Source organism: Phyllostomus discolor, chromosome 4 (genome assembly GCF_004126475.2).
Source record: "Phyllostomus discolor isolate MPI-MPIP mPhyDis1 chromosome 4, mPhyDis1.pri.v3, whole genome shotgun sequence".
In the NCBI taxonomy this organism is placed as follows: domain Eukaryota; kingdom Metazoa; phylum Chordata; class Mammalia; order Chiroptera; family Phyllostomidae; genus Phyllostomus; species Phyllostomus discolor.
This window is the reverse complement of record NC_040906.2, coordinates 177700487-177727157: the sequence shown is the minus strand read 5'-3', so window position 1 is coordinate 177727157 and position 26671 is coordinate 177700487. Positions and strand designations below refer to the sequence as shown.

The 26671-nt window shown below is 35.2% G+C and overlaps 1 protein-coding gene across 1 annotated transcript in view; it reads left to right on the top strand.

Annotated features, from left to right (window-relative positions):
* LOC114495081 (triadin) overlaps window positions 1-26671 on the top strand; it is a 96484-nt gene that overhangs the window by 29912 nt on the left and 39901 nt on the right. The window contains exon 2 of the mRNA XM_036024645.1: window positions 14537-14746. Coding sequence (XP_035880538.1) covers window positions 14537-14746 — 210 coding nt within the window. The remainder of the gene's footprint in view (window positions 1-14536; window positions 14747-26671) is intronic.

The window sequence follows — 26671 nt, the reverse complement described above, 5'->3', positions numbered from 1 at the left end:
AAGTTGATTAATTTTAGCCCTGAAAAAGTCTGAATTGCCAATGGCAACAGATTTCCTTACCTACCACATGAGAATTCTGTCTTGCTGTACATTTAGAAAAATATAAAACTTTAATAGGAGGATCTTTATTAAAACTCTATATGCAAATATTTTATATTCGTAATCTTACATTTGATTAAGTTATGCTTTACATAGTCTTTTCAGTCAGCTTTGTATACTAACACAAATGCTGCAAAATATGGTTGGCAAAGTGAATGAGGGAGGAAAGGATGATAAATCAAGTGGATGGAAAATGGAAATATTTTCACTTAAAACTTTTCAGTATGTTCAGTTAATCAACTGATAAGTGCAATATAAATAATAATTTTTCAGTCTTTATAAAAAATGTATAAAGAGCCTAAATGCAAACAATAGTATGCAATATATACAATTATCTGAACTAAAAATCCTGCTCTCCAGAGTTTAAAATTAGAAAGCACAGAGGGGATAATACAGTTAGTTCTGCATGTATGAACACCTCCCAGGAATACTTACAATTATCTGTGAATGTGATGGTGGTAGCTTTCCTTCCTCAGCCATCTTCCTTTGCCACCTATAACCAGAGTTGTTAATATTTTCTAACACAGAACTCTGAATTTTCCTCCCATCCCTGTATGTCTCTACCGAGACAAAACTTAGGACCCTAAAAACTGAAATCAGCTATCACCACTCCATCACATCAAAACTTTGTTTCCATCCCTCCCTATTTTCTCATAGCAAAGCTTCCTGCCCCTCCCTGTAGCCACCACCAGGACCTTTCAGCCATTTACTCCATTCGTGACTCAATTAGGTTTCACCCACCCTTGTAGGGTCCTAAATCCCTTTCCTTCCCATACCCAACCCAGGTGCCATTCCCAGAACAGCACACCATCATTCTCGGTTCCCTCTTCTGGAGGTTACAGGAGGCAAAGGCTGAGAATCAGTGGTGTCCCACATGAGGATCCTGTGAAGGTTAAGGGGACAAGAGGGTACTATTTCTTTACATGGTAATAAAGCTTCACATGCTGTGATAACCTGGGGTAGATGCAAAATGTGCTCTTTTAACAACAACCCGAGACTACACCAAGAACACAGAAGGGTTCATTCTCTAACACAGCACACATGTTTGTAATGTCTACTGCATGAAAAACACCATGAGGCATTTGATATTCTGGCCAGCACACCAACTTTATAACATTTACCTAAGCTAAGTCATTGTGCTGGGCACCAGAAATATACAAATGATGAGAAGCTTCAAAGAGCTTACATTCTAGAGGGAGATCCAAAAACATGAAGAAGCAATTGTAATATAATATGGTAGATACAAAGTAAATGTGCTAAGAGGGTGGTCTGGAAGTGTCCAGGAGGCCCATTTAAAACACCCCTAGCTTCCTGAAAGAGCTGCAGCTTGAGCTGACTGGGACTCGCTCCTATCCCTTGCAGAGATAATATACAAACACATAAAAAAGCATGCGAATGTCTACAGTTTTATTTGTGTAACAATTCAGCTGCATAATATTAAACAGGTTTCTATGGGCATACTGAGACCATAAGAAAGCTTTAAAACATTTTTAAAATTAAAATGGGGAAATACATTTGTGCTTCAAATGACCACCTTATGAAAAAATCCTTCTGGACCCAATGCCTGTTTAAAATAAAGAATAGCATCCAATTGTGCAAGAGATTAACAAAAATGGCATTACTGTGCTTTTTGTAATTGGTAGTGAATGCATTAAAAGCACTTTGAGTTTTTCATATGAATGAAAATGCAAGATTTTACCCATTAGGCATTCCAAACATTCATTGGAGAAATACATTTCTGAATTGTTTATAGCTCTTGGCTTTAGTGGTAATTATAAATGAGTTGAACACCAGTTGTGTACTTTGCAATGTAAAGTGTCTTCAGAGAAATGAACTTCTAAGCTTTCAGTGTTTACATTTTCAGTTATATAACCCAAATTATCATATACATGAAGAAGTTCTATTTCATTACTTCTGAATTCTATGTTCAGAGCAAAACGGATAGACAGGATGCAGCTGAAGTAATGCCCCCCAAGACAGACATTTTAAAAAGTAATTAATAATTGATTTATTTAGATTTTTGAGAGTATGTTTATTAAATCTGGGGACACTGAAACAAGAAAGGGCTTAGGACAGAAGAAGCAACAGGAGAGAGCTCAGGTGTCAGGTGGGGCTGCCTTGGCTCACTGGGAAGTCAGAGAAAAGGAGCCTTGGAGACAGGGTCAGAGGTTCAGGCCAGGACATGCTGCTGCTGCTCATTGCTCCTCCGGTTATAAGTCTCATGGGGACCCTTAGAATTTAGAAGATGCATGCCTGTGGGGGTGAAGAAGAGGAGGAAAGGAAAGGCATAGGCTTGCTCCCAGAAACAGGGAGGGAGAGAATGCATCAAGAAAGATGTTTTTATAAGTTATATTTATGTGATCATTTCCCAATTTTAAAACCATTATTCATATATATTTTAAATTACTAATTGGCCAGTTACTTTTTTTAGATCAAAGGGCAGAATTGGCAAGCTTTTCCTATAAAGGGCCAGAGAGTAAATATTTCAGATGTGGTGGGTTGCAAGTGCTTAATCTGCTACTGTGGCAGGAAAACATAGACAAGAGGCAATACATAAATGAATAGGTGTGGTTACATTCCAGTAAAATTGAGTCTTAAAGAGGGAATAAGGGGCAAGATGGACAATGTGGTGAAGTTGTTTCAGATTTAGGTTACAAAGAAGTCATATTTACAGAGGTGTGAGAGGACATGGTGTGCCCTGGGTCTAACAGAGATTTGGGGTTTTCTGGAGTATCTAACTGGAAGGCACGAGTGAGGAAAGTTTGGGTTACCTAAGACTTGATGCAAACTTCATCCTGCTGGTTTCTGTTGTTGTTAGAGGTCGGTCTGGGTTGATCATAGAGCCTCAATCATGGAGGCTCTCATGTAACCGTGACAGTTACGTGATCTGTGGGTTTAGTGTCACCTGCATAAGAGCACTTTTATTGCACCCAGAACTTTGCTAGAGGGCAGATCCCTTACTGGTGCTTACTTAGCACCATAGTGTTCCATGAAGATTATCACATGCTTTCGTGTTGAATTGGTCTTGGCCACTGTAGGAAGGGTGGGGCAGTCCCTGATTTACATTTACAGAGACTGGCTCACAAACAGATGAGGCAATACCCATGCAGTCCCTTAGCCCTACTCCAGCTCCCAGTGTACTGTTCCATCACCAGATTTTTGCTATTAACCTGTAGCATATTTTTAATGTCTTCTAAAAAATCATCTAACAAGGCCTTTTCTGATTACTCTTTCTTTCCTTTCAGAAGAACCAATACTATCTTTAAGAGAAGATAAAAAGAATGCTTGACTACCCTTTAACTTCTCATTTAGGTTTGCAAATCTACTTATGGAAAGTGGCTATTCACTCTTTCATCAGGACCAATTGCAAGGCAACCTGATTTTGTCCCCTTCACTAATAGGCTTGCTTTAGGTCATAGTATCTGAGGAGGATGTGACTTTAGAAACTGCCATGAGAAAAAAAAAAACTCTTTCATAGGGAACACTACCAGAATAATGAGTTTTTAAAAAGACTTTTATTCATAAGATCTATGAGAAGTACAAATGAACAATGGAATAAATTAATAAGTGATTTCATTAAAATGTTCTGCTTTACATAATTAAGACTTAGATATTATAGATTATTCTGAGTTTCATGTGAAACAATTTGCAGAACACCAGGAAACATTGCTAATTTGCTATGCCATGCATTTCAGTGGTACTATGGAGTCCAAGAATTCAAACATGGTCATTATTTTATGAATAAGAAATCATGGTTAATACAGACAGTCTAGCCTAATGTTTCTGTATCACAGAAGCATTTTCTGGGTTTGAACCATATGACATAGTTTTTCTTGTTTGCTTATATTTTTTGTTTCAATTATTAGGCCTTGATTTTGTTGGGTATATGTTCTTAGGATCATTCAACAAATATTACAGCCAGGGTTTCATTCTGTTCAATAACATTCATGCTTTCGTCATTTCTTAATTATTAGAGAGGATTTTTCTTTTTCTGAGGAAAGTAAAGGAAGCAGATTTCCTTTAGAGAATTATTTTTATTGTAAATATTTTAATTTAACAATCATCAGTTTTTTATGACATATAATTAAATCATACAAAAGCTACAACCTGTAATAAAGTTTTGTCTGAGAACAAAACATTCATAAATGTTGATTCTGAAAAGTATATGGTCTTTACATTATAGTTTATAGATTAATAAGGCTACAAAATAGGATTATTTAAATTTTAAATATCTAATTAAAAGAATCTAATACTTCAACTTAGTGAAAGAAGACTAATTGGGACAAGTAGTTGTGTTAAATATCTGACCTAATTGCAGTAACTTTGAAGTGTGATATTCTATTATTTCATTAAAACAAGTTGATAGCATGTGCCTCACTAACCTATTGTGCTTGTGTTTTATGTGCACATAAATATTTTAAAATACATACAATTACATGTATTTTTTAAATCCAAAATTTATGCCCAGGATTTTGCTATAGAGTACATTCCTTTGTAAGTACATTTTCTGAGCATTATGGTTTTCCTTGAAGATTATCACATGCTTTCATTTTCAGCTGGTCTTGGTCATTGTAGTGGGGAGGGGCCGCATATGACTTACATTTGCAGAGACTGACTAGCCCTCACACAGATGAAGTGAAATCTGTGAAGTCCCCCAATCAGCCCCACTCCAGCTGCAGAAGGAAAATAAGCAAGAGACTACTACCAGATGCTGTCACTTGAATAATTTCATAGTTTCAAGTTTCATTTTCATTTTGAGGAGTCCCAGATTTCCTCAATAATTTGATTAATTCAAAGCTTCATTTTACTAAAGCTAACGGTAATTTCATAGGCTAACTTTTATTCATACAAGATAATTTTTTGGTGTGGTGTAGAGACCATATAATATTTTTCACAGGTTGAATTGTGTACCTCCCAAGTGCTGCCCTGCATTCGTGTTGAAGTCCTAACCACCTGTACTTCATACTGTGACTTTTTTTTCTGAAGACCAGGTTTTTAGAAAGATAAGTTAAAATTAATAACTTTAATTTTAATAACTTTAATTAGAATTCAGGTCCATAGCCTGAATTCTAATCCAATTTGACTGGTGAGTATAGAACAGGGAAATAAGGAGACAGACACACCTACAGTGAGGATGCCACGTGGACAGAAGACAGCCGTCCACAAGCCAAAGATGGCACCCTGGGACAGATCTTTCCCTTAAGGCCTCAGAAGGAACCAACCTTGCCAACACCTTAGTAATTTTGAACTTTTGGTTTCTGGAGCTTTGAGGCAATACATTTCTTTTGTTCAAGTCACCCGATTGGTGGTTCTTTGTTATGGCAGCCCTAGAAAATTGTTACAGTGTTCAACTTTTTGCCAAATAACAAATCAACCTTTTATTACTTTAAGTTTTGAATAACCTTACTCATATGATATCCTCCACTTTTACCCAAAATGCTCTTTCGAAGTCACTGTGACTTCTGAAATGACTGAGTTTTTCCCAAAATTTCTGGCTTGTATGATAATTTTTAATTGCCCTGGAGCAGAGATGCTTTGTAAGCCTAAGGCAATGTAATTGTGATCGGTTTTGGGGCTGGGGTATTAACAGTTATAATTTTTCTCCTGAAAATTGCCTTAGCAAATTTTTTTATAATCTGAATCTTTTTATGGTATGTGGGATCATTTATAAGAGGCACATTTAATCAGAAGTAAGATATGGAAAAAATAAATGGCATATTTAGAAAACCACTTCTAATATAGAACCATAGGGTTAAATATGCAAATTTGAATGAGTATGTGTTTTCCTTTTGTTATGAAATTAAAATAGGAAAGCAATTTTGTTTTGATGCAAGGAAAGACCTTTAAACTGTTTTTCATTTCTCTTCTTCTAAGACAGAAATAGACATTGGATGGCAAATATCTTATAGATGTTACTATGTTTGTTACTCAAGGGAAGTCTGTTTAGTAGTTTCTAAAAACTCATGCTTTAGGGCAGGGACAATTTTATAAAGCTTATTTTACTGAATCCACTATGGCTTGGTGATCCTAATGCAATTGTAATGCTTCAATAAGCTTAGTCAAATAAAGCTTATGAAAATTCTCTCTCCATAGAAATAACTGCTCTGAGCAATCTAAATGTCAGAATGTGAACCTGTCAATGGGAAAATCCTATTCCCAGGAGCCATTTGAAATGATAGAATAGGGGATTTCACTGTGCCATGTAATTCTGACAGTCCCAGTTCCTAGAGTTGACCCTGGACTGACTCTAGGGAAAGTGGCCCCTGTCTCCCAGTCTGCAGCACAAATAGCAAAAGTTGAATTCACCTCACAGTAAGTACCAAGTTGGTTCTTAGAACACAAGAGCCTAATTTTCCATTTATTTCTTCTTCCCTGAGGTGCCTAGAATATAATTTTATCTCCATAATACTCAATAAGATGCTATTCTGCCTAGTAAGAATTACCCAGTGAAGGAGCCAGATAAGTGTTCAGTCATTCATTGTTTTGTTTATATCTTTGCTTTTAAAAATTGTTTTGTATCAGAACTGTAATTGTCCAGAGAAAAAGCCTTTTGTTAGTTGCCAATGAGTGACATCTTTCTCACAAAAAATTTAAGACCAGTTTTAGATCTATTTGGACAAACAATTCAAAGAATGAGAATGTTAGTGACTAAGCAACATACACACTTTGAAAACTCTGGTAATGAGTAGACTTCAGAAAACTGTTCTCTTTAACTCCTTGTTTTATATCAAAGGGGAGTAAAATACTTGCCTGGCTCTGTAGATGTGTGCAGCTTTTTCAGCTGTTTCTAAAACTCAGAGAAATCCTTAGAAGAACTATTTGTATGACATATTATTTATGTTTACCTAATTTGTTGCATTTTAAAAATATGGCCATGGATACCTTAATTCTTTTCAGCAATGTATAAAAGAACTTCAATTCAAGCTCAATTTGAAGTCCTTTGAAAGGCACAGGAAGCTACGTTTCTTTCCTGTAGATTAAATTATTGAAAAAGCACAGGAAATCTTATTTCTCTAAATTTCAGGCTGTATTTTCTTCATACAATATGTGTATTCTCTTCATGGGATATGTGAATTCAATGTATAAAGAGGAAGGTTAGGGCTACACTATTCTGATCTGTTCTAAAAAAACAGCTTAATGAAGAAGATTTGGGTTCATCTTAAACATAGTATAGTACTATCCTATTATAATGGTGCTCAAATCTGAGTATATGTATTTTTATCAATAAAATTCTTAAATATTTTATTTTATTAGAAATAAAAAATCATGTGGATCTATTTTCAATCCAATTACAGCAATAACATTAATTCTGGAGTAACTATAAATAGTGTCAATTCATATTATAAATAGAGACATACAAAGATAAATAGGATATTTCATAGTAATTTTTATTTCAAATGCCCCTGGAGTACTCAGTAAAATTAGTCATGTTCTGCCTTGTTCCTATGCATATGTATATGGAAAATATTAATTTTTGAATTATCACATGTTTTCCAACAAATGGATGGAAATTTCCTTATAGATAGGAAATGCAGGTCTAGTTTTCTTTATACTTAAATATATCAAAAAGTAAACAAGGTTGATTCAGAAGACATTTGCCTAAAATGTTATCCAGAGCATATTTTTTAAAAATTAAGTCTTAGTTCTTGAATTTTCTTTAATTTCCTGGAAGTAGCTGATGGCAATGTGAGAAAACCATCATTTTATGTATAATTTTAAGAAGATGCTTTACATGAAGTCCTTATTATTACTGAATACATTTACATGAAAAGTATGAATACATTGAGTGTTGTTTTGGGGGGTGCGACTGTCATACTTTCTTAATTAAAGTAGAAACTATGGTGACACCAGAATGGTTGGATTATGACTCCATATGTGGTAACGTAGCAGGAGACGATTAATTCTTAAGGAAGAAAGTAAAAAAAAACATACATTAGAGTCAACAAATCATGAAAGGTAATAATTTTGGAGCATTCAGTTCAGTATTTTTTCTTTTCCAAATTGAAATATCATGTCCTTACTTCAGCCTTTCCTGTTCTAGAGGGTTTGTGACTCTGTGTCGGGGGGCACATTCAGAAGAAGGGCTGCTGGGATGAGGTAAAGGGTTTCATCTACACATATTTGGTTCAGGATGAAAATGTGTCAACCCAAACAAAAGTACTAGGAAATTATTTGCAAAGAAACTGAATATTGTCCATGAATCTTGTGTCTGTCCTATTTATATCACATTGGCTTGGAACTAGAGTCTAATTTCTATTTGCCTGAAGCTGAACCCATGGACTTTGGGAGATTTTCCCTAGAGTCCATTGCCAAACAGCAAATTCATAAAATCTTGTTTGAGACTTCCTGGGTTCATGCAGTGAGAATAGATTATTTCCTTAAAAAAAAATCTGATTGAATCTGTCAAAATCATTGTCACAAAAGAGTCATCTCATGGGTCTTGTTCATTAATTTTCATCCCTAAATTTTTTCTTTATATGTAGTTCCCACTGACATTTTGATTTTCTATTTAAGCATGTACTGGGAAGGGGCCATGGACACGATTTTCATTTTATTTGTTAACTTGAAAGATATAGCTCTATTAAAAAAGCTATGCTTATTGAGCTTAAAATAGATTGATATTATTTTGAGCAATTTTTACATAATCAAATAGAAATTTGCATTCTGTGAACAGAATTATGCCCTTCCAACTTCACATGTTGAAGCTCTAATTCCCACTGTGATAACACTTGTGAGAGGGGGGTCTTTGGGAGATAATTAGGTTTAAATGAGGTCATGAGGGTAGAGTCTTCATGCTGGGATCGGTTCCCTTGTAAAATGAGATAGCCAGGAAACTAGCTAGCTCTCTCTTTGCCATGTGAGGACACAAGAAGCTAACCACCTGCAAGCCAAAAAGAGTCCTTATCAGAATCCACCATGCTGGCACTCTGATTTGGGACTTCCAGCCCCCAGAACTGTGAAACGTAAATTCCCATTGTTTAAGACAACGAGTCTGTGGTGGTTGGTTATGGGAGCCCAGCCCAAGCTGACTAAGACAATGCATCATCACATATTTGTAAACTGATCATCAGCACTAATATTCATCTATGCATTTACCCTGCCTAATCTGGCTGTAGAAACCTCTTCTGGCTGTCAGAGGTTTCTTAAAAAACTTATGGAGATTTAACTGCCTTAATAACATCTGAGAGGTTAGTTCTAATTGTTTCATTAGTGAGGAGTATCTCTGCTAAATGATTGACATTATTTAGCAAATACATGCTTTCTTCAGTCAAAGACATTGCATATCCTTCTCTCCACCCTACTATTCTTTTCTCTGTGGTAGCCTTAATTATTCCAACCAGATAAGCTTCCCACTACTTTCTGAGATGTACCTAAACAGATATGTTTTACATCAATAACACAGCTCTCATCTCAACATTTTTGCATGTCATAAAGACACATTTTGTTTTATATTTCATTTTTTTTTCTCTGGTTAGATGTTACTATGCACTGAACAACCTTCTATATATAGAAATATTGAGGTTATCTAACATAACACTTTTTTTAGCTGATTCTCCTTAACAAACATTATGAAGTTTCACTTTATAGTGAGTGTTTATTGGGTCTCACTGGGTAAAAAGCGTTTTGCTAAGTAGTGTGAAAGAATAGATGGTTTGCTTCTGACATAGAGCTTTGTTGAGAAAACAGAGGGCTTCACAAAAGTCAAACAAATTTATCTGTGCATTTGCATTATCAAAAAAATGTGACAGCATCACTGGTAAGATCAACAGTGTTCATTTAAAAAGATTAAGAATATATCATTATGGAGTTGGCATTTCAGGTGATTCTTAAAAGAGGAGTTGGATTTTTAACAATGAAAATGATAGTTTTAGTAGAACTATCGCTTTAGTAGAATAAGTAATGAGAAATCCTTGCCAACTTTAGATTGGTAAAACAACACATTTTACATGTAGTCTGTTAGTTCAATACATTTTGTTTTAAAAAATGAATTCTAGGACCTGGTTGGCATAGCTCAGTGGATTGAGCACAGGCTGTGAACCAAAGTGTTGCAGGTTCAATTCCCAGCCAGGGTACATGCCTGGGCTGCAGGCCATAACCCCCAGCAACTGCACATCGATGTTTCTCTCTCTCTCTCTCTATCTCCCTCCCTTCCCTCTCTAACAATAAATAAATAAAATCTTTAAAAATTTTTTTTAAAAATAAATTCTAGTTATGCATTCCTCATTGTTCTCCACCTTTAAATTCAGTTTGCTATTTGTAAGAAAACTAGTGTTTGAATGGAGAATAACTACTAAGTTGAAAATGAAAGTTGAAAAGGTGAAGGAAAACTGTGCTTAGAGGAGGTGATACCAAAAGAGACATCCATTACTTTGCAGTAAGGACTACTGCAAAGTGGGTAGCAGGTCACAGAGCGGCACCACTGCCCAGGCAGGGAGTTCCTGACTCTCATTCACCCAGAGAAAGAGCAAGAGCAAGAGCAAGCTCTTTATAGTAAGAGCACCTCAATGTCAGCAATTCACTTCACAAATCCCAAATGAATCTTTGTTTAGAATCATAACAATGCAGCCGCTTAAGAAACAAGAATGAAATTTGAGATTTTATTTCTAAAATGAAAATAATTTTTAAAAGAAGCTGTATATTTAAATCATTCTGGCTGATCACTCCTCATGATACAACAGCCGAAGAAAAATAATTATTTACTTTTCTATCAAGAGGGCCAGTCAGAGCTGGTGATAGCTGGTAATGCAAATTCAACCAAATCAAAGCAGTTGATATACTGTCATAATTGGAAAGTCCAGAGATAAACCTGACTCTCAACACAGTTGGCCACATGAATCCACCTGTAGGTATCTGGATCCTGCCACTTTTATTTCTGTAGCAGACTGTCCAACTAGTGGGCCAGAGGGCCATTAGTGGACCCCACCAGCTTAGCAACCCCTGTAGAAAGAGAGTATCCTCAAAAAGTTCCATAAAAGATGTGGAAGTCCCTGATTGCCCCATCTCCTCACTGTCACAGGCAAAAGGTAGTGTTATGAATGATCAGGCTTGTCTTGAAGTCCCATTCCTGTGGCTGGGGGCTAGGGCATTGTTCACCTTCTAGTCTTGCCACTAGAAAAAAATTCACATGATAGGAAAGTAGACAAAGTGGATGAGCAGAAGGAAATGCTAAATAACATACAAAGTAGGTATATATCTTTTCACCTCACCAGGTAGATTAGGTGGCCAAATTATTCTCTGAAATATTAAAATAATCACACCCCACAAAATCTGGAAGAAAAGGTAACAATTTAGCGTGTTCATTAAAACTGACAAGGGATCAGTTTCAGGTTTGAGACAAAAAAGCAATTTTTACCTTGAAAATGAGTAGTGCTGTGTCTTTTAAAAATGGGCCTAGAATGTAGAGTTTTCTAAAAATTACTCTAGGTAATTTCTGATGTTCTATCTGGCTACCTTATCTTATCTATCTATTAATTGGAATGTCTAGGATAATTTATTTTTGTGAATTGCCATGATGTATCTTGCTTCTTGAAATCTATTTTCATTAATTTTATATACACTTGTAGAAAAACATAATTGTCACAAATATCTATGTAAATAAAACATTCACATTGTGCAAAAACTAGGATAATAAAATATGTAAATTAAAGATGGATTTTTTACTATTTAACCATATTTGTCAAAAGATATTTCAGTAGTTTCTCCAAAATTCTTATTTTGCATGGATATTTTGGCATACTTAAAAGTATTTATCAAAGATTATTCTTCCTTATAATTGAGAATTGGATTTTTAATACTCTTTTGGAACAAAGGCACATTGTTATAATGTCATAATAGTATATAGTCTATTTTTTACTCTAATTCTTGAAGATAAAAATATACTTTTAGGGTACTCCACAAACCATCTTGCCCAGTGAAAAACAAAATTCAGAATTAGTGCTGTAATGTAATGGGGTACAGTACTGTATTTATACCATTCTAGAATATAGGTGCTCTCCTTGAACATCCTGGAAGAGATTGTATTGCCAGTGTCCCATAGGAACCACAAAGGGAAATGCACTTGGAGCTCTCTCATCTGATTAATAAGGCATGATGAGGTTAAGTGACTTCTTTCAGGATGCTCATGGTATATTCTTCCATGCATAACCTGACTGCGAAGCTGGTCTTTGGAACCACTGCATGAGCCCTTCATCGTACTTTCCGGAGCAGAGTCACAAGGCCTTTCAGCCAGATCCCCACTTTTTTTGAAGCTGATTCTGTCTTTGAGACAGATTGAGTCTAGCAAGTGAAATACTTTGTATGAAATCAGAACCAATGAAATTAAAAAGCAGGGTGGGAAAGTACTGTTATATTTCCTAGCTTCCCTGCTCCAATTCTGAGATACCAACTTTCAAGAAGCATGGCCCATGTTAAATTGCTCAGTGGTATTTACCTCCCATTTTTTCCACCATATCAATTACTAGCTCTTGTCATCCTCAAAGTGCTTGTCAAACATTAAATAATCTCAGATTACATACGCTGTTCTTTGCATTTATCTAGACCAGTTGTCAGAGAAGATCATTTATTTTCCTTCAGCTTTATTCTTCTGGGCTCCATGACTTGTGTGGTAAACTTGAATGGAAAATGAAAGGTACAACTTAGTGTATTCTCATAACAAAGGCAATACATAGTTTACTTTAAGCAAGATAACTTTCAAATTGCTTGTGGTTTTGCAGTTGACACTCAGGATATATTTTTATCACCTTTGAGTCTTGATTTATTCCTAGGTAGAACTTTTGAGGATATGAAGATGAAGAAAATATGAAAATATTTAAAAAATAATTTATAGTTAACTCTTATTTTTATCTATTTAAAATATGCTAACATGATTGTTTTGGCAGGATTATAAGGTGAAATAAAATTTGGAGTTCATATATATACTCAGGTTTTTAAAAATATAAAGTAATATTTTAACTCTAAATTTTCATTACTTTCTGATCAAGAAATGGAAAACTATTTAGAAATTCCAGTTTTTTAAAAAATATTTCGTCTTCTAAAAATGTGACCGGGATTCAACTAATTTGTATCAAATTTGAGTAAATTTATTCCTTCAGTTTCAAGATGCCATGCAAGTGTATATAATATTGTCTACAGAAATACTCTCTAATACACAGTTCACTGAAGTGAATCTGAAGTGCAAAAGCAATTCTTCCAGTGTTCTCTGTATAGTGATAGTAGAAAGCCTTCCAGAGGTTAAAAAACAAAAAACACAAAAGCTGGAGATTAGCAACATACCAACTTTCAGGTAGGCCTCTCCTAAACACTTATAATTCACTTACTCTTTTGCAAATCACTATTCCAAAGGTTCGATTCACTGGGTCTTAAATCACATTTCAAAGACTCCTATCATTCATCCATTTTCGGAACTGCCATTAGAAGTGATGGGAATTTGGTACAAAAATCAATGAGAGGATATGATATGAGTGCTTTCTAATTTTTCCTTCTTGGAACACCATCTCAAAAACAGTCTGTGAAATCTATTTTCAAAGGTATTTTTCCATCTTGCTATCACTTCAACTAAATTGAGTTCATGAACTTGGGATATATATTCACATAGTTTTTCAGAAAAGAAAGAAGATTCATTGTCACTCCTGTGAATTTTTACCTAAAGTCATTTAAAAATCTTAATCAAATTGTTTTACTACTGATGTTCCCCATTAGCTTTTCAGTCTTTTAAAAACATGGGCTCAGGTTTACCATTTTAATCTAAAAGAGTTGTATTAGTTGTTTCTGGGTGATGAAATGATAAAAGATTGCCTATTTATCTATTTCACTATTCTTTATATTTAAAATTTTTTTAAATGAGCATGCAGACTCCTGAAAATAGGAATAAAAATGTTACTGGATATAATACACATTATTCTCTTAGATCTTCTGTGCCCCTTCACCAATAATAAAGAATGGCCTCGGTAAAAAGGTTACTTATACAGTGAAAGCAGATATCTAGAAGGAATTTCATCCATTTGCACTATTTTGTTACTGTTTTGTTTCTCCCCCAGAGGAGATTCTTTAGCTTGCACTCAGCCTAACAATGAGCCTAAATAAAAGAAAGGGTATTAAAGAGCAACTTACCCCCCAAATTCATTGTCCATGATGGCAGTGGATATGGGGGAAGGTAAGGGAGAAGCAAAAAGAAGTCAAGCTGATGGCAAGGTTTGTGGTCTGAATGGCAGCATTTATGGAGCGCTGGCTATAGGAGCATATGGGTTTCAGGGAGGAGGGAAAATGCTGGGAAGAGACGATAGGGCAGTGGGCAGCGAGGTATGGCCCTGCCACTCAAGACATGTGTTCTATTATAGAAAATAGTATAAACGACTTACAAATACTTACATAATCTGTGTTTTGTCATTAACATTTGATGTGAATTTCTAAACTGTAATTCTTCTTTCTATTTGGTTAGGAAACGCATCCACAACTACGACCGTCATAGACAACAAAAATGGATCTGTGCCCAAATCCCCTGGAAAAGTGCTGAAGAGGACAGTCACAGAAGACATAGTGACCACATTCAGCTCCCCCGCAGCCTGGCTCCTGGTCGTTGCTCTGATAATCACGTGGTCAGCTGTTGCTGTCGTTATGTTTGATTTAGTGGACTACAAAAACTTTTCAGGTAAGATCTCTGAAATTTGGCTTTTAAATGAATGGAAACACTGTTTCCCCCAGTTCTGACTTTGTCTCTCTTTACCCTATCTTAATGTGATAAATAAAGCACCCAATGGACATGATTCTAGGTCACTGAAATCTAGTTTCCTTCTTTGCTTTTTCCTTCTATTTTTCCTCTTTGACTGTATGCTCACTGATTTCAAATGAAACAGATTTTCTTATTTGTAGAACTGAACAGAGGCTGAAGGTTACATTTTCATAATGATTAAAAAGATTGGGTGGATATTTTGTTTTGGAACTGCAATTTTATTAACCACCAATAAAGGGTAATTTGTAGTTTTACAGTAGGTAATATAAAACAAAATGAAAAGCTTTTGGATAAATGGAAAATAGGGTAAAGTATTTTTAAGTCCATATGCCATCTGGCTTCAAACTTCCTTTGCAGACATACTCCTTGCTCTTCCTATCAAAACATCCTATTTTGAGTTCCCCAAAATAAAGAGTGTTAAAGGAGTTTCCCAAAATGAGCTTATAATGAGCTATTATATCTTGAATGTCCTTGTGTTTTGGAGTAAAATAGGAAAAACACATGTGAAGGTAGATTTTCATTATGGCATTTCAATCTCTGAGTATATTTTTCATCCCTTTGTTTAAAGTCTTTTTACATTTAAAAAATTATATTTATCTATTTTCTCATCTGACATGCTCTATTGACTGTGCATTCCTTGAAGGAAGGAATTAGTCAGGCATTCAATAAATATTAAATGAATTGATGAATGAGTTTTTGCTTATCACTTTTTACCACAAGCAAAAACATTTCATTAACCTATTAAAGTGCTTCTTCATATTTGTGCCACCCATCCCCCACCTAGCCCACTCATTTTCTTTCTTCAGTAGTGGTGGAATCAGTAACACCCAGAAACTGTAATTACTGTAAGTTGTGTTTTGTATACTCAGGGTCCCTTTGTTTTCCATGATGGTATTTTATGCATTAAACATGTACATATCGAGAATCTACTGTATGTGCCAAACAATGGCGATGTTACAAGAAATACAAATATAAATTTGAAAAGTTATAAAATCGCATGATTTGGGTTTATTGACTAGGAGGTGCAGTTGAAATGACGCTGCCCACTTGCATCATTGGCAGCTGGGCTGAAGTGAGCATCATCTATTCTAACAGGTAGAAATATGTCCATGATATCAACCAAAGCAAAAAAGGCTATTCATTCAGAGCCATAAACCTCTGCTCCAAATAGGCTGTACTAAATATTGTGTAATGTAGATTCCTAAAAGAATGTACACTAGAAATGCTCATAATATAAAATTATTGCTTAGAATTTTAAATGAAAAACAATTAGTTATGCTACTCTAGAAGATTTTATTTCCCTTTAGCCTGTATTGACTGATATTTTACTTTCTTTTCTTAGACTTTAATTTATTTAAATTTTAGAACCAAATATGATCATAAAATATAGTTCTGTAATGTTTACAATAGATGTTAATAACTACATGTAAATTTAATATTTGTAAAGTTAATAATTTAAAAGTGCATTACAGAAATTTCTGGTGAAATGGATTGGCTCTTACTTTACAAAATGAGCAGCTCCCCATTAGACGTCCAGATTAGATTTCTTAAGTATAAAACACACTTTTAATTCACAGTAGGGGGTTCTTTCTTGGATCATTGTAATTAAGTGCGATGGGTAATGCCTATGTTACTGGCATTTCACCTGATTAGGGAAAAAAATAGCCTCTGCATTGCTACTACTTTATTTCTTCTTTTAGGAAGTGTTTATTAAGCACATCTTCTATGTGAGGTCTCCTCCTCCAGTTTTCTATTTTGATCAATGACCTAACCAACTATCCATTCCCGACAGAAACCTGCAAGTCATCTTTTAAATCTGCTGGGCATTTGATTAGTCACCGTGCTCCATGACAGCTTACTCCATGTCTCATAAATTTGCTCCCTTCTCTTATTACCACCATCTCCATTTCTATACTTCAGGCCTTGATTCTCTTTTTAGGGGATTAATGAGATTTCTTCTGGTCCCCCTCAACCAGTCTCTCCCATTTAACATTGTTCCAGAGGTATCTGCATACAACATAAATTCCATCAACTACTTCCTATTGCCTAAGTACAAAATACTTGGTATGAGATTTAAATCCTTGGCTTAGCTCTATATTTAATTCTTGTACTTCAACTCATGAACCTGGTTTTTCAGTCATATTGCTACTGTTCATTCCTGTTTTTCTTTCTCTAGAAAAACATACTCTCAACCTCTCAATGCCTCTGTTTATACAGTTCCTCTCTCCTAGCCCCACCTAGATAGCCAAAACTGTATTAAAGTACTTAAAAATGTGAATGCAGGTTGGATTTCCCTGGTATTAAACCTGGACATTACCACTTTTTAGCTGTGTGATATGGAGAAGTCACCTTAGCCTCCCCCTGTCTCAGTTTCATCACCTACAAAGCAGAGTTAATAATAGTAATAAAATAAAGAGAATTATAGAAGTGATTATATTTCAAGTACTTAGAACAAAATATAGTCTATCACAAACACTGTCTGAGTATGACTATCCCAGTAAAGACTCTTTTCTCAACTTTCTATTTAGAGAATTTTCATTCAGCTTTCAAAACCTACCTTTTCTTTTGTAAAACATTCTTAGGCTTCTTAAGAAGAATTCTCTGTACTGCGCTTGCATTCCTTCATACCTTATGGGCACCTGTATTATATCAGTTAACACATTGTATTTGTAATCTGTCCACTTATCTATCTCACTCTGAAACTGAAACCTGTCCAAGGAAGGGACTGTCTTATGTATTTCTGTACATGAGTGCTGCACATAGTAAGTTTTCTGCTAGACATTGCATACAGGAGTGAATAATACTGACATTTGGATTTTGAAACAATTTCTTATATTATGAAGAAACAATATGCCATAAAAATTTTAATTTCAACTAGTCAAACAGTTTCAAACAACTTTATAAATTATTAAGTTTAGTAAAATTAGAATGTAAAAATAAAATACATTTATAAGATGAAATGCTATTTGTTATGTTTCATAATATTATCCACTGTTACATGATAAATTACCTCAAGAGTATGTGGTTTAAAACAAAAATAATGATTTTTTACTACACACAGTTTCCGTGGGCCAGGAATTTGGGAATGGCTTACCTGGATGGTCTGGCTTAGGGTATACCTTGAGGTTTCAGTGAAGATATTTACTAGGGCTGCAAGACATCTGAAAGATGTTGTGGGGTAGTGGAACCATTGGCAAAATGCCTCACCTGGCTGTCAATTAATGCTGGTGTGTCCTCACAGCATGGCAGCTGCTTCCTCCAGAGCGAGTGATTCCAGAGAGAGCCCGGGGGCTGCCTCAATGCCTCTTATGACCTAGACTTAGAAGCCACACATTTCTATCCTTTTGGTTACACAGCTTAGTCTTATTTAATGTTGAAAGAGCTTATACAAGGGTGTGAATAAAAGCATGCAAGGGTCATTGGGGGACATTTTGGAGGCTGGCTACTATGTACTATGTATTTTACCCTAAAAAATGACATCACTGTTTCACATCTTTAGTTAAATGCTTACCTGTAAGGAAGTGTCATCTAGGAAGACTGTCAATGAATACATTGACATTATATATACTTACATCTAGGAAGGAATACTGTCAATACTCTAGCTGACAAAGATATTGTGATTACAACTGGTGCAAAGAGAAAGAGATGTGTTGAGATAACTCATGAGGCCACATCTAGGAAGATAAATTATTCACTAATGGATCTGAAATAAAAAAATAATCACAAAGCTAAAATTTTAAAGAAGAAATGTATAATTTCTTCAAATAAGAAGTTCAAATACTTTTAGCTAAGTGAAATTTGAATGATTAATTTCTGGAACCTAAAGAATATAAATTCAAATAATTTGTATAATTAGAGTACAAAAAATTCACATTAATCTTTGGTTAGATGGGACACATCCATTCATATTTAAATTCTAATTTCTTTGCTTTATTAAGTTCAAGTCTGCATTTTTATGTTGATTCTTCACAGAAAAAAATCACTTGCTTCAATAAGAGTTTCATATATAAATGATACTTTTATGTTTCTAATATTGTTTTTAATTGATACACTTCAAACATTTGCTAGGGATTAGTATTATTATAATGATGAGTATTTTGTAGTACATAATAGCCTTTGAAATATATATTGCTAACATTTAAAAAAACAAGGCTAGTGGAAGAAGAAATCACATGGGAAATATCCCTAAAGACCAAAAAGTAAAGGCAGCTGTCCTTGGGCTCTACATTACTCTCTGGCACTTTAGAAAATTAGATAAAGTTTTTGAAGGCATTAAAAATTGCTCATAGAGAAATAAAAACAGATTTTATAAACATGCACTATATTGGATTGATAAGAATGATTCTCCTCGGGGCAACTTGTACAATTCCTTATTTTCTGAATTTGATCTAACTTAACCTGTACATGATCTGCTTGTGAGGCCCTTGTAGAAGCTTTTACATGCTTCTTTCAGAAGACTTGGGATCACTCTACAGCTCTATAACCTATAAGCTAACATGACTAGAAACTTATATTTCCTTGTCTGTAAAATGCAGATTAACACTTTGCTTTCTGGTCTGCAAAATTTGTGACTTTGGTTCTTATCAAATTAGACACATTTTAGGACATGAAAACAGATACTAGAAAGAGAGTTCACCTACCTTTTATATCTTATTAAATATATGTTCAAACAATGCTATGGTATATCTGTCAGAGCTTGTTCGAAGTAGAACCACTATGAGTGATGCAGAATAGGAGACTTATTATATGGCTTACAAAGGCTGTTGTGATGTGTGTGGGCTGGGTTGGAAATCAGCAAGGTGGAATTTGGTGTAGGAAAGGAAACATATGTTTTCTTCTATGCTTCTGCATTTTGGCCTAGACTACCTTTAACAAAGGAGAAAATCATTCATATTTATTTGATATATGTTATATGTTACACTGGAGCCTTGATAAGCAAAAGACCTTAAGAGACAGTTAAACCTGAGCATTTTTATTCTGGATTTGATGAAGAGTAAAAAGTGGTGGATAAATGTGATAGAACAAAAAAGGTTATGAATTACATATAGTAAATTAGGACAAACAGCAAATCATTTGATTCCTTTGGGCATTTTCGTGGGACAAGAATGCCCTTTCGCTCTAGGTAGAAGGAGGGCACCTCTCACACAAGGGTTTTATGACCTGTTTCAGGAAAGGTCAGAAAATCTTTCTAGTACCTACCAGTTCTAAAGTTCCTTCAGCCGAATATATTCAACATGCCAAGGGGCCAACTTTTGGGATATGGCATTTGAACCCAGTCATTGGAAAGGGCAGATGGAAATAGAATAGGGGAGACTAAGGACAAACCAGAAGGCTGTGGGACAAACTGGAACCCTCATTTGACTCTCACCACTTCAAATACGATGATGTGGCTGAGCTGCAGGATAAATCGGGGCCTCCACCAAGGAATGCTCACAAACACCTGGCCAGGATCGGGGTATGCTGAGGGAGGCAGTTCAGCGCAAACTGGAAACCCTGGGGCGGGCTGCTGCCACGTGTCAGGGTCGGCCAGCGTACCTGAGATAATGTGCGTGAGCTGCAACAGCACCTGCCCCACGTCAACCTTCGGAGAATAAACAATGGCTAATCACTTTCTTTCTACCTTCCAAAACTCGTACAGATTTCTCCTGTGTCCAACTAACCTGGAAAGGGCTTGTAAAGGAATTCTGGGAAATGGAGTTCCAGATTAGTGATTTGACAGCACACAAAGCTATCATGTAGGATGACTGTAATTTATTGTCCAAAACAGGGATACTTGTGGAAGTGAAGTAAATAGTTATTAATATTTATTTCAGGACCACAGGCACAATGCAAGATGTCTGATCACCCAGATATTACCACTCTGCGTTTAGTTCTCATCAGGAAGATAAATGTCTTTAGAAACTTCAAGTTAAGGGTGGCAGGGGTGGAGAGGGAGGACCAGTACAACATTACATTTTTAATATTGAAGCTGGGGGGTCACAAAAGTTGCTGGGGGTCTTGTCCCCAAGCTTCTGCAGTTCTCCAGAAAGCACTTCCAGAAGTCTGAGGGGTGACCTGATAATTTAATAACTCTTTCAGGATAGAAACGATGCGATTTGTTTGAAATTCCTTACTTCTTTGCTTTGTTTATAAAGAGACATTATTTTTTCTAAGCAATTCATGCAAACACAGAGTAGTTCTGAAGAAATGGTTCCAAACTTAGGCATTAATGGATGTTCTGATTTCTCTCCAGGTCAGAATGTACAGGGGAAAAAATTATTATAACTCTTGGCTTTTCTTGGCTAAGAATGAAAGTCATAATTTATTAGCATCCTCATTCATAAAAAGGAAAACAATCAATATATGGCCTCACCAGGTGGTCTCAAAGCACATTTGATAATTTTTGCATGCATTCCACAAAAAGCATACTTATTTCAAAACAGTTTCATAAGAATTAGATAAGCTAATCTATATAAAACATACGTGCCTGGCACATAGGAGGCACTCATTAAATGTAACTTGAATTTGAATCTTATTACCAGGAAGTAAGATCAGTAATCTGAGAAGAGAGCCAGCAAAGAGATGATGGTAGGAAGCATCAATTTCTTATGAAAGTCTTGCAGACATCTCCTGATGTGCCTTTTAAATAGATTTTCTAATGAGGTGTGCCATTTATCTACTGCTCTTGGAAATTAATTTCCCTGATTTTTTTTCCCTGGCACTTAGCCCAGTTACACAGGTGCACTGTTTGTCAGGCTAAGTTTAGAGGGGTAAAATGATTCAAGGAAGACCCAAAGTCAATCAGAATGTATAAATTTAACATTTAATAGTTATGTATATATGCATATTTATACGTATGTGTGCGTCTGTGTATATGGAGATATCTGTGTGACTGTATATATATGAATATGTTATCACATTTTGGGAGACTTGATATACTGAGACACTAACTGCACCATTTTAGACTTTATCAGTTCCCATGTACACCAAGTTTTCAAGAATAGCTGACACTTGTGTACTTCTTATTCTGATTCAAGCCTTATCTCATATTCCACATTTTCTGTTCAGTGTTCCAGGACTGTTTGGTCTTCTTGGTCACTTAAACCTAAAAGGATGCATTTCATTATACAATTCCAATGTGCTTATAAATATCTCAAGGAAGCAGAAGATTCTGTAGCCCAATAATTCCCAGACCTTAATTAAAGCTTTTTGATTTTCTATGAAATGAGAAAAATAGAGAAAAAAATCATTCATTTTAAAGAAATGGTATTAATTCTATTGTTCTTGCATTTTTGGTCTTAGAATTATCTTTGAAATTATGATAACAAAGATATTGTTTCTGTCACTGTTTTTACATATTTAATTTTTACAAAATAAAAAGCTGGTAACTCTGAGTTGGACCCCAGGTTTTGTTGGTGGTTGATTCAAGGTCAAAAAATCTAAAAGTATGGTACTGATGCTCTATACCACTCATCTGAACCTAAGCAAATTAGAATTTATATTGGTATTTACAAATTTACCTATATATATAGATATAATTATAAATCATATATGTTAACACTCACTTTTGGTAAACCAGCTATTATACATCTTTCAGTGCTCACTTAAATTTATTTTCTTAAAGAAACTTTTCTTGAGTTTTCAATGAAAATCAAGTTATTCTATTACAATTCTACATTATACATTTTACTCTTTACTCATAGTTCCTCCAAGTTTTATACATATATATACATATATATGGATGTGATTATTTATTTAAAATCTCTCTTCAGTGATTTGCTAAATTTGTAAGAAGAATAGCTTTTCTATTTTACTTACTTTCTAATGCTTATAATTTTTTTAGCACAAAGTATGATAAACATTTGAATAAATGTTAAGGTGAAATAATGAATGAGTAAATAAGTAAATAAATATAGGAAAGGGTGGTAGAATATTTTAAACTTTGAATGTTGAATAATGAACATAGTATTTCTTTATAAAATATTAGTTTATGATGATATTGACAGTGTTAAGATTTACACTTATTATATTGTACTTTTGAAACTTCTGTCTCCTTGATCAGACCATAAGTATCTCAAAAGTAAAAATAGTCTTATTCATCTTAATATTTAGATTGCCTGGCTTACGGCCTGACACACATGATTCAGTAAATTCATATGATCTAAATATAAGTTATTTGCTAAGCATAAATAGCAAGTGAAAAACAAACAAATGAGCAAAATACAAAGCAAGAAAAACAGAAGAATACATGACCTGCAAGAAAAGAACCAAAGTAGTTGAATGCAGGCACTGGGGGCTGGAATCGTGGGTTAGAGTAGGAGCTGCAACAAGGAGTAGCTGTGTACATGACCTTGCGGGAATTCACTTCTCTGTGCAGTCAGAGACTCATTAGCAGAATCAGAAGATGACTGTTCTTCTGCCATCCCATGGACCCATGGAGTGCAGGCAGATGCTGACAGTCAGATCTAGAGACCTTTCCTCTCAGTTGCTCTTTTGTTTGATAAGGAATGTACAAGAGCAGCCTTTTATCTGGATACCATACAGTCAGAATTTAGTGCCAAATACCCAAGGACTTACTAGAAATGGCAGTTGTACAGCATTTGGAGACTCTGAGATCAGATGAGTCCCTACACAGAGGTTGATGTGGAGGGGTGGGGAAGCTGCTAGTCCCAACTAGAAAACTGGGAAAAGCCTCTGAATCATTCAAGATTCAAAGACAGTCTTTCTTTGTTTCTCCACATTGACATTTATTAATTACCACGCACTATACTATGTGATTTGTATGTTTGAGATCAGTCCAAACAGTATCCAGCTATATAATATGAAAAATAAAAACACGTATTGAAGAAGATATGAGATATAAGAAACATTGTACATAGGACAATGATGCTTCTAGTCCCCTTCAAAGTAGGCACCTTGAGACCTCACACAGTTCTCCTCATGTCTCTTCCACTGTTCCAAACACTCTGCAAACTCCTTGTTGGAATCACGATCAGCTACCCTGTTGTATTTTCCTGAATGTCACCAATTGTATGAAATATCTTCCCTTTCAAATGTGATTTTAGTTTTGGGAAAAGCCAGAAGTTTCAGGGTGACAAATCTGGGCTGTAGAGGGGCTAAGACACCTGGGTGATTTGATGTTTTGCCAAAACTCTGTACCAGACATGATGCATGAGTGGACACGTTGCCATGATGAAGCTGCCAATCACTAGTAGCCCATGGCTGTGGCTGTTTTTAGTCATATTGGATCTATCAACCACCAAAAAACATTGAAGTAGTACCCATTATTAATTGTTTGACCTGGAGGGGCCTACTCATGTTGGATAACACCTTCCAAATAGAAAAACGCAGTTAAGATGGTCTTGATCTTGCTGCAACTTTGCTACATTTTTTGGCGGGGGTGGTTGGAGAACCAGGAGACTTCCACTGAGATGACCAGGCTTTCATTTCCAGACAGACCGATGATTCATCTCTGGTTGTAACCTTCTTGAGGAAATGTGGTTCATTGGTAGTGGTTTGAATCAAGTCATTAGCAACTGAAGCACTGAACTCTGAGATGACAATAGGAGTAATAATATTTACTCTGGTAGCAGAAGCCACAAAATAAATTTTGGCACAACATGTTTCATGCCAAGATCCTGCATCAAAATCTGACACAGTAGTTTTTGGAATCCCCAGATCAGTTTCTAGTTCTCACACTGTCAGTCACCAATCTTTATTGATTGCAGTCCATACGCATTCAACATTCTCAGGTGTTCTGCTTGTTGCAGGCCTTTCAGAACAGATTCTTGACCATCTCTGAAGCATTTATGATATACTTTTACTTGGGATGCACCCATTGCACTGTTCCTGAAAGCCTTCTGAATCATCTGAATAGCTTCCTTGGAGGAATATTCAAGATTAACACAAAATTTGATGCAGATTAGTTGCTTTACTCACTCATTTTGAATACAACAACCACACAGTACACATGCTCACTCAGTGGCATCTGCTGTCCCTACTGACTAGTACAGTAAAGTCATCATTGTTCATTCATGTGCATTCTAGTCCACTCTCCTTGGCTGCCAGGTTATATCCACGTTATACAAACTGTTCTCAATATATTAAGAATGGCTGGAAATTTCCTGGACAGATCATGTATTATCTCATATAATACTCATAACACCTTGTGATATAAATATTATTACTCCTATTGTCATCTCAGAGTCCAGAAAACTGAAACACAGAATTCTGTGGGGTTTTTCCTCACCATATATGCTGTTTTTCATAACTGGATATATTACAAATTGGAGTATGAGCAGACAGAGTATGGAGAGAACCGGCATGAGGGGGTGAGGTCCTGATTTAGTATAGTTACTTTGGAAAAGTAGAGGCTTTGATGAATTTTATAGATGTGGCAAATGTTGATTTTCTGTATATCACACAGCTATTATGTGGTATAAAACCAGGACCAGCCTGAAATGAATAAAGAACTAACCTTAGATGCAAAATTTAAGTGTTCTAAAAAACTCAGTAATTAAAATGCATAATATTTTAATGCAATATTAAAAATTCTAAATTAATGCAAAGATTTGTGATGACAAAATATCAAAATTTTAAATGAGGACAGGATCATTTTTACTGAATTTTCCTTTTGTCTTTGGTTCCAGTGTGATTTGGCAGGATGTGAGGTTGGGGGCTTGAACTTGAATGCTATCAGTCTGAGCTCAGGGCCTCTGTTTGCAACCATTGTTTGCTGATGTTCTTCAGGAGATGAAAGATAAAGAAGAGTTGACTATAACTTAAAGAATGTAAGATTGACGGCCAATGGTGAAAACACGGAATTGGTTCTTTAAGAGTAAAGCAGAAAAAAATGATTAATTTAATTTCCCTAGTATGTTTAGAAACTTAAGAATCTGTATAGTTTGCCTTCAAAGACAGAGATCAAATAAAAAATCTTATTTAACTTTCAGCTTTTCCTTGCCTCTCTTGGCACTCTTTTATGAGTGCCAAGGATTCAATTACTGATCATGAGGAGACTAAAGCATTTCCACCTTCATCTGGTGGTATATATTTCTGTAAGAAATAGCAGATGTAATTAGGAGTGACTTGAACACTGAGAATCATTTCTCATATAACAGAATTGCTGGAAGATGGGTGATTATTCTAAGATTGGATAGTTCAATGCTTCAGCAATGGCATGGACTCAAGTTCTTTTATTTTTAACCTTTGCCTTTATCGTTGAGCCAGCTACAGTCCTTCTTCATGGTTATAAGGTGGCTATAGCAGATCCAGTTTCTCTTGACGCTGTGCCACAAATTTCTTGTTGCCCCCTTTGACAGTATTAAAAGCCTTCCCAGAATCTCTTATCCAAAATCTTATTCTAGAACCAAGTGTGAATTTATGACTCTTTTTTAATAGCAGTATAACATAACAGTTGAAAGTCATGGTCTTGAGTTTCATCAAGAACATGTTATGAAATCAGGCTTCATCATTTACTACCTGTATAACCTTAGGCATATTCTTTAAATTATCTGTGTCTCATTGTTTGTGTATTTAAAATGGAGATAAAATAATATAACTACCACATTACAATATTGAAAGGGAAAACTGAGTTAATATACGTAAAGTTCTTCAAATGATATCCTGCAGGTAATATGCATTTTATAAGTGTTAGCTACTATCATTTTATGATGGTCCTCACTGTGTTATATATAATTAAACTAATAGAAACAGGAGAGGTAGGAAAGCACAATTACATGAGTATTCTTAAAAAGGAAGATATTAATAAAAGGTTTAGCTGTATTGTATATCATTCCCATTGAGATTATTTGGATGTGATGTCTCAGGGAAGGAATAAGAATTGACTTGAAAACCACTATCTTA